Here is a 9090-nt window from a genome sequence, read left to right as displayed (position 1 = left end):
AGGTCTCTTGTATTAGCCCGCTGCAGTCCTCCTCCAGGGCTCGTGGGCACCAGAAGCAGAGCCATGCACATGTCTGGGAGGGACGAGGTTGTGCCCCGGATTGGAGCAGCCCTAATCACAACACGCTGCTCCCCAGCCAGGCTGCCAGCTGGGGCAGAGGTTTGGAGGAAGGAGAGCCCCGCCTAGGGTGGGTCTTGGCCCGATGCAGACGTGCCTTCCATCTGCACCCGGGCAAATCCAGTTCTAATGGCCACATCTTGGTAACAACCAGGCAGAGTTCAGTGTAAGGGGATCCAGAGCAGGAGATCAGGGGTTGGGGGCTTTTCCACTGACTTCCTGTGAGACTTTCGGAAAAGCGTCTCTCCCTTCTTGGTTCCAGTTTCCTCTTCCGTGCCTTGGCGCTAAGAATCCCTCCCCACTGCCTCAGCTGGGACAGTAGCTCAGATCTGTCACATTCTCCCTCATCAGGCCTAACCCTACACAAATTCATCCCCAGGAGGGACAGCCTCCCCCGACCCCCCGCAGTTCTCTGCAATGTCCCCTTTGAAGTTCCCCCAATAGGCTTTCCTGCCGCCTGCAAAACCAGCATGGACAGGCTGGGAAGGGTGAACCGGTGCAGCGCCTGAGATACCTCAGCCTGTCTCCCCATCAACCCCCCACCCCCAGCCCTTATCTCCAGCCCCAGCTGGAAACTTGATGTGTTTATTTGCTTCTCCCAGGACCTCCTCTGTTCAACCCACATCTTTGTTGGTGCTGCCAGAAAGTGACCTGCCTGTAGATGGCTGTGTCTGGTACCCAGGTCGGGGCTGAGGAAGGAGGGGACCGTAAATCCCTCCAGCCTGTAGGGTGACTCCGTCGGGGTAGAGGAGACAGTGGAGGAGGTTTGGAGAGATGGGGACAGAGGCACCAGGAGAAGGATTTAGGGACAGAGTTGCCCAAATCCTAAATGGACTGGAACCAGAAGGGAGGGAGGGGAGGGAGGAGAGGAGGGGAGAAGCCTGCAGTGCTTTCCGGGAGTCAGCAAATGCCTTCTCCTCTGTGGCGTTGGATGTATAGAGTTATTTTTTTTATTGAGGATTGCCAATTCACAAACTTTAGTGCTTTAATGACTCCTTTTTTTTTTTTTTTTTTTTTTTGCAGTACGCGGGCCTCTCACTGCTGTGACCTCTCCTGTTGCGGAGCAACAGGCTCCAGACGCGCAGGCTCAGCGGCCATGGCTCACGGGCACAGCCGCTCTGCGGCATGTGGGATCTTCCCGGACCGGGGCACGAACCTGTGTCCCCTGCAACGGCAGGCAGACTCTCAACCACTGCGCCACCAGGGAAGCCCTAACTTTAGTGCTTTATGTATCTCATTTAATCTTCACAATTTTCTAAGTATGTATTGTCACCCCCCAGTTTGCCTATGAGACCACAGAGGCTAAGTAGTTTGTTCAAGGTCACACAGCAGAGCTGGGATTTCAACCAGGTCCCTCCAAAGCCCACGTCCTAACTACTACTCAGCATCCTTGCCCACCCCAAGCAGACTCAACGAGGGCACCACCACCGTGGGCCCAGCCTCACCCACCCACTGCCTCCTCTTTGGTTGGTCTGATTTACTCTAGAATCAGTCCACTGTGGTGTCAAGCCAGGGCTTTATGGCTGTAGAAATCCAGGAGAGTGTCAGCCCTCGGGTAAATTCTACCCCCGGGCCCTCTGAACTTGGTCTGCACAAAGAACTCAGTTTTAGACGATCAGACAAGCGACACCGGATTTCACAATATTTCCCATCACACTGGTTTGGCTGGATAACTTTCTGGAAAATTTCTGTGGTTTGCTAGCTAGCTTTTGTAATCTGCTTGGCTATCAACTTTGGGATATTTATAATATTTATAAACTGACTTTAGCAAAGTCCAGGCAGCTGGTCTTTAAAGAATTCTTCTGGGCTGAGTTTAAGGAAGTTCCTTGAGCCAAGAATGAAGGCATTTCTCCCTGTGTGGGCAGCAAATGCATTTTGTAGGAGTGGGTAGAGATTTTCAAACTTTTTGTTTTTCGAGAGGGGGAGTCAGTTGAAATTCTTGATCCTTCTCTCAGTAGAGTCCCCACAGGCATTTGCTTTATTCAGGTCCAAAAGGTTTGGAGCTGACACCTGGTTTCCGAGACAAAAATAAGCGCTGGTGCGGACCCCGTCCCTCCCTGTCCCCAGGCTCATCCTGGACCTTGGCCTGGGACTGAGTCCAGGACCAAGGCCACCCCGGGGAAGCATGTCCTCAGAGACCTCTGCCCACGTTCCCTCCCAGCTCCCTGTAGCCTATTCTCACCTCACCCTGACCTGTGAACTGAGCCCCATGGAGGGACTAACACCCACCATGACGCTTCTTACTTGCATTATGACTGGGGATAGGCTCTTACCCTAAATCATGCATTCTCAATGGGGACATTGCCCCAGAGAGGATGAAAATTGGTCCAGGGTGGAGAGGGCACTAACAACCTTAGATATTCCAGTGGTTTCTGACCCTCCAAAGGATCAGAACATAAATAGATATACAGTACATCTGTGTAAGGAAGAAGCAAAATGATCTCTATTTGCAGATGACCTAATCTTGTATATAGAAAATCCTAATCACAGTACTAAAATTTCATTGGGGGGGGGGTCATGACTAGGAAAAAATTTGTCTAAAAAGCCTCCTCAGGCGGGCAGTAATGGGCAAAAAAGTTGGAGAAGCACAGTCCTTAAAGAAAAAAATAGAATTAGGATAAGTTCAAATTCTGGGACACTGGGACCAGAAGGTTGGGGTGTGAGTTTGCTGGGCCCTGCATCATGTGAGATCAACAGACCAGGAGGGCACAGGAAGGAGAGGGTGGAAAACCACCCCCCCAAATGCATGGCAACGCATCGGGCAGTGTGGCCCACAGAGGGCTCCAATGTAGGCACAGTCTCCCTGTGGGGCAAATCCCAACTCTGCCACATTCAAGTTGAATGACCTGGAGCAAGGTACCCCACCTTCCTGCCCTAACCCCCATCCCGCGTCCTGGACAGAACGAGGATGACGATGTAACCGCACAGGGTGTCTGGGGAGACTAAATGAGGTTAGCTGTGCTGAATGAGAAAAGAGTGTCCAGCACGTAGTTATCTTTCAGTCGTGTTAGCTGGGAGCTTTATTCACCTGGTGGTCCAGGAGGCTTTCACACCTGGATGGGATGGGTCATTGTGCTCTCTCCAGGGTTCAGTGAGCTAGGGCGGAACCCCTGCTGGATGCTTCTAGAAGAGGATGGGGAGGGAGTCTGACTACGCTTGAGGCTCTGTATTAGGGGGTCCTCCTCAGAAGCTCCTGCCAACAGTTTCATGGACTTTTCTGTTGCTAAAGTGACACCTGTATCTTGAAGAGTGACTCTAACTCCATTCCTTTTTTTTTTTTTTTTTTTTTAATATATATTTTGGTCATGCCACGAAGCTTGCAGGATCTGTTAGTTCCCCGACCAGGGATTGAACCCAGGCCACAGCAGTGATGGCACTGAATCCTAACCATTAGGCCACCAGGGAACTCCCTATCTAACTCCATTCCTAATTAAATTCCTAACTCAGTTCCTAACCTTAATGATCAAATATGACCCTAAATTTGATATAACCCCAAATCTTAACCTTAGGCTTCACCCCAACTCCTAACCCCACCCCCTCTTATTCCAGTTCTAACGTGGGCCCTAACCTTAGCTCTAATCCTCACTCGAATGCCCCTGGTAGCCCAGTATTTCCCAAAATTAAGGCCCCCACTTCCACAGTCACAAGTTTTGCTATACCTGTGTTCCTTCGGAGCTTGTAGTTACTTCATATTTGTCTTTAAATTAGACCTGTAGAGAATCCCATTTTAGCATCATTCTGAGCAACCATGTTCCAGAAATCACGGTGTTGATGGGCTGGCTCTATTTTTTCTAATAGATGTTAAAATAAATACAAATAATAAATACATCTAATAGATGTTAAAATAAATACAAATATATTTATATTATAAATATAAATAAAATAAATACAAATACACGTTAAAAATGTTTCTCCATGCACCATCTACCTAAAGATATCTCCCACACCACCGGAAGTATGCGTGGCACTTTGAAAAAGACTGCTGCTACCCAGAGCCTTTATCTGACACCACACCCCTCGCCATCCGCGGGGAGCAGCAGCCTCGACACCAGACCCTGTGGGGCGGCAGCGCCCTCTGCTGGTGAGTCTGGGAGCTGCTCTGGCTCAGCTCCCCTTCCGTCTGGGCAGGATCCACAAGGTAGGACTCTCTCTGACTTGACATTTCATGTCACTAGCTGTGTAGTTCCCTTAATTGTGAGGACTGAAGAGAGGTGAGAAAGGACCTCTTCCTCTAGGTATAGGGCAGCTGGGGTGTGAGGTGGAGACAAGCCTAAGGTCAGAGGAGGTGGAGGGGGGGAGCGAGGGGGGGCGGGGCCTGCGGGAGGTGTAGGGTGAAGGGTCAACTCTGAATTATGGAGAATTGTCAAGATAGGGACTAGGGGTCAGAGTGAGTCTAGGGTAGGAATAAGGGTGGAGGTGGGGCCGGCCAGGGCTGGATGAGGGGAGGGTGCAGGGTGGGGGAACAGCAGGGCCAAGCACTGGAGCAGCAGCTGAGTTTTGTGCAGTTGAAAGGAAGAGCACGGTTGAGGTTAAAGCAGATTTTCAAGCGACCTTCCTGGGGGTGTCCCTGAGCTCTTGGGCCTCAAAAAGGAGCCTGAGAGTAGGGGAGGGCTGGGAAGGGCTGAGCTGGGCTGCCACAGGAAAGTTGTTGTCTGCTCCAGGGCTGTGTGGCTGAAACCTCCCATCTGGGTATTTTTGGGACACAAAGCCACCTACTGCTCAACTCCAAGGCAGACTCCCCTGCTCTCCTTCCTGGCTCCCTGGGACCCAGGACCCTCCAGCCCCACTAAGTTGTCTGCTCCATGCCAGATCTTGTTCTTTATTCCCCTGAAGACAAGCCGAAGTCCTCTGTTTGCTAAGATCCAATATCTGTTTATTTTTCTGTAACTTATAAAGCAATAACACTGTCATCTTTGTTGTCAGTAAAATAAGATCTTACATTTGTGTGGTTCTTCATACATTAAAAGGCTACTTTCAGAAACATTTTCTCATTGGTTCACACGAGATCCTATGAGGTAAAAACAACCCATATTATACCATTTTACAGAGTCAGAGCCTAAGCATCGACGAGTTTGATGTACCAGACTAGAGTCAGAGGCAACTAAGTGAGGATTGAAACTCAGCGCCCTGACTTCTAGCCCAGCAAACTTGTGGTTAGTTGACATGGATAAACCTGAGATAGGATTCAAAGATGAAGCACAAGAGACATATTTGGATTTGCAATTAGACACTAAAACTCCAGGACTGGAATTTGGGCACCTGGGACAGGTAGGTGGGGCTAAGGGCAGTGGCACTGCTCAAATCACATTACCTGGCTCGTCACCCAGGCCAGGGGGGTTGCTAATTCCTACACTGCCTGTGCCAGGGGAATCCCTGCAGGCACTAATGAGAACTCCATCTGTGACAACCAGCGTACAGGATTTTCCAGCAGAGGTAAAGTTCCTACAGACCCTGATCTCTGACTCCCTCTAGGGGGTAATTCTTGAAGTGGGTGCTTCTTTCCCTCCAGGTGGCTCCCCGCTTTGGACATGATCCCAGACAGGCCCACCCTGGTCTGCCCACTTGGAATGGGGTTTCTTATCCTTGAGGCCCATACCTGAGCAACAAGGGCCTCTCAGCTCTGCTAAGTCTTGAAAGACATCCCACAAAGAACAGATATGCCAGCAAGTGCCCCCTTTGCCAGGCAAGAGGCTGCCCAGTGGCTCCTGGGGTGGGCTGAGCAGAGTTTGTGATTGGGGCATCAGGCTTTGACGATTCACATCTTTATTAGAGGCTGTGACAGTGGAGAGAGGGCAGAACAGCCCTTTGCTGTAAAACCTGTGATCAGCTCCATCTGAAGGTAGAAAGCATTGTGAGGCTGGGCTTGGCAGGCTCAGTCCCGAGGTGGGGCTGAGGGGAAGATGCTGTGAGGAGTGGTCCAAGCGCTGCCTTGCTGTTGCCAAGATGGTCATCACAGCCAGACTGAGGCTCCAGCCCCCTCCTCCCCTCACCCACCAGCCTGTTTTACTGAGCTTCAGAGCCAGAGCCTACTTTAAATCGGAATCTTATTTGAAATGCATCCGAGTTCACTGTTAGGGCCACAGCACTCTCAACGTGGCGGCACGTTCCTGCGTGATCCCTCAGTGGGTCTTCAGGGGCCCCCCGCTGGATGGGGGCAGGGGTGTGCGTGCAAAGCCTTCACCCACGTGAAAGCTGAAGCCATGGAGGCACCCCAGTATCAGGGGGCCAAGGAAGAGGGATGGGAGAGGGGCAGAGGGGGAGGGACCGTGGTTCTGCTAGTCACACGAGACTGGCCTGACCTGCCTGTGTTCTGCTGCTGACCTCTAGCGTGACCACAAGGTTGGGGACCTTAGCTTAGGGCTGGGACCAAAGGTTCAAGAATGAAAACCTCCTTGACCACTGCCTCAGAGGCCTGCTGTCCATTCCTAAAACCCCAGAATGGCAGAGCTGGATGCGAGCTCTAGGACCGTGCTGGCTAACCAGCCCATTTCACAGGTGGGGATGTGGGGGCTCAGGCCCTCCCCTGGGTTCCACTCAATGCACACAGTCAGGGCCAGGGCCGGGAACTTCTCTGCTTCTCCCTGGAGGAGAGTCTATCAGAGCAATGCTTCTGAAACTTGGCAGGCAACAGAATTGTCTGGAGAATGCACTAAAGCAGCTTGCTGGGAGATTCCAATGCTGTGGGTCCCTGGAGTCCACTGAAAGCGGCGCTGGGTTGGAGGACGCACCTCAGGAGGGCTGGGGGCCGGGGACAGTGCAGAGAACGTGAAGGGCAAAGCCTCGACTAAGGGGAGGCATCTGTGTAGGCAGGAGGAGGGAAGCAGGCTTGGAAGGGTTGCAGTCTGGAAGCACGGACAGGCATGGTGCAGCAGCCCCTGTCTCTGCTGAGAGGAGGCCCTTTGTGGGTGAAAATACTCCAGAGGGGAGGTGAACAGAGCTGGCCTCCGGGCAGGCAAAAGCTAGGAGAACCCAAATCCCTAAGGGGTGGTTTGGTTTGAAAGGCACTTATGTACCCGTGGGACCACTGGTGTTGCAGGCAGTGTCTGTGGGTGCTGTCAGAAGGTCCCCCCCGGGGCCACGGCCAGGGGTCAGGGAGGAGCGGCAAGGACACCCTTGGGAGTGGGAATCGGGTGGCTGGGGCAATACGGGGGCCACTTCGAGAGCCCAGCGGCCAGGCCTTCTTCACCAGGGACCTCCCTGGTTCTGGCACCTGGAGGAGAGGGGCCAGGGGTCTGGTGAGCTAACTTTCCTGCGCTCCCAGGGCCGCACAGGGATCTGTGCGGTGGCTGCTTGGCAGGTGGCTGCTTGGCCTTGGAACCTTCTCTGTGGGATTTTTAGAGGAGAGGAATTTGGTCCCAGAGAAGGAAACTGATTCTGGACCAAATGACAAAGGAGAACTGGGGACCAGGACCTGGGATTGCTGTGATGGGCAGGGCCTGGCTCAGGGACCCCATCCTTCTCTGTCCCCAGAAGGGTCTGAGCCAGTCATCCCTTCCTCTCAGCTCTGCTGGGAAGCCCTTTCTGCCAAGCTATGGCCAGCCAGAGGGGGTTGCAATGCCTCCTGCCCCTGCGGAGGCCGGCCCTTCCAGCAGGCCTTCGAAGTAGGTGCCCAGAGCCTGCAGGTTGAGTGCAGGCTGGCTTGTGGGCAACGAGGGGGTCTGTAGGCTCAGGAAGCGGTTGTACTTCTTCAGGCCCCCCTGCGGGTCATGGCGGTGTGCGGTCAGCAGCTCCTTGAAGCTGACCAGGTGGAGGGCCAGCAGGCGGGCCTCAGCGCGGGGCAGGACAGCCGCCCGCACCAGGGGCTGCAGGGATGCAAAGCACTGCAGGCTGCTGAAGGAGTGGACGTGCGGGGCCAGCTGGGGGCCCGGGGACACCTCGAGGAGGCGGCACAGGTCGCGCATGGTCAGGACGGCTGCCAGGGCGCTGTGTCCACTCACGTTTCTCGCCAGGTAGGTCTTGGCCAGACTCTTGAGTTTGAAGCTGCTGGCCCCGGGCACGCACTCCCGGATGAGGGGCAGGGCGGCCAGGAAGCCTGAGATGGCGTTCTGGAACTCCCCCAGCTTGTTCATGTTCTCCAGGGCCTGGAAGAAGTTGGGGAGGCCGGGCCCCCACAGCTTATAGCAGGCCAGGATGGGCCGACGCATGCTGCCCAGGAAGCACAGGAAGTGCTGCAGCCCCACCTCCAGGGAGACGGCCTTGGAGTAGATGTTGAAGGCCTCGGGCTGGATGATCACGCGGAACTGGCTTTCCTGGTTCACGGCTGCCAGCTGGCTAATCTTCTGGGCTGGGCAGGAGAGAAGGGCAGCGTGAGGCCCCAAGGGCACCGCGAGGTACCACCGGGAGCGGGGGGTCCTCTAGGGCTGCCGATCCCCCCATCCAGAGACCCCACCTTGGGGCCTGCTGGCAGGAAACAAACATCAGCCTCACGTGCAGCTCTGACCCTGGCTCCCAAGGGGAGGCGGGGCTGCCCTCCACGCCCCCTTGCTCCCCTGCTGGGAGTCCAGCTCCCTCCTGCCCCGCCACCTTCCCGAGCTCACCAAACGCTTTCACTCCAGGCCCCTCCTGTCTGTCTTCTGCCAGCCTCCACCCACCTGCACTCGAGACCCCTCGCTGCCTCTGCCTAGCCCTCCACTCCCTTTCCCCTGGCCTCCAATCCCATCAGTCACATAGCTAAGGCCCTCAGCTGTCAGAGCACTGGGTCAGACAGCACACCTGCCCAGTCCACTCCATGCAAAGCATGGCCCAGAATCTTCCAGTGAGGTCTGCAAACTGCTTCTCTGTCCTGTGGAAACACCTGCTGCTTCCGTCTGCCTGGGCTGAGCACCACATTGAGTCCAGGCCGCAGGACAGGGCCTGGCCTTCTGCAGGGCCAGGGCAAACACTGTGGAGTTGAGGGAGAAGGGGTCATATTTCCCTGGGACCTTGGCTCTGCTGGCCTCCCCGTGCAGCTACCGTGGAACGAATGGGCCCTGT

At 54.5% G+C, this 9090-nt stretch overlaps 1 protein-coding gene across 2 annotated transcripts in view; it reads right to left on the bottom strand.

Moving 5' to 3' along the window:
* Nucleotides 1-3950: 3950 nt before the first annotated feature.
* The window catches only part of PML (PML nuclear body scaffold), a 45182-nt gene continuing 40042 nt past the window's right edge, over nucleotides 3951-9090 (bottom strand). Inside the window, exon 9 of one of the 2 annotated variants that reach the window (XM_027123574.1) lies at nucleotides 3951-8401. In XM_027123574.1, the coding sequence (XP_026979375.1) occupies nucleotides 7647-8401 (755 nt within the window). In that variant the 3' untranslated portion in view covers nucleotides 3951-7646. The remainder of the gene's footprint in view (nucleotides 8402-9090) is intronic. The other variant, XM_027123577.1, reaches the window with a different exon arrangement.

The sequence above is a fragment of the Aethalodelphis obliquidens genome, unplaced genomic scaffold (genome assembly GCF_003676395.1).
Source record: "Aethalodelphis obliquidens isolate GAN/ISIS:26980383/991018 unplaced genomic scaffold, ASM367639v1 scaffold26, whole genome shotgun sequence".
NCBI lineage: Eukaryota > Metazoa > Chordata > Mammalia > Artiodactyla > Delphinidae > Aethalodelphis > Aethalodelphis obliquidens.
This window is presented reverse-complemented; position numbering and strand designations above follow the sequence as displayed.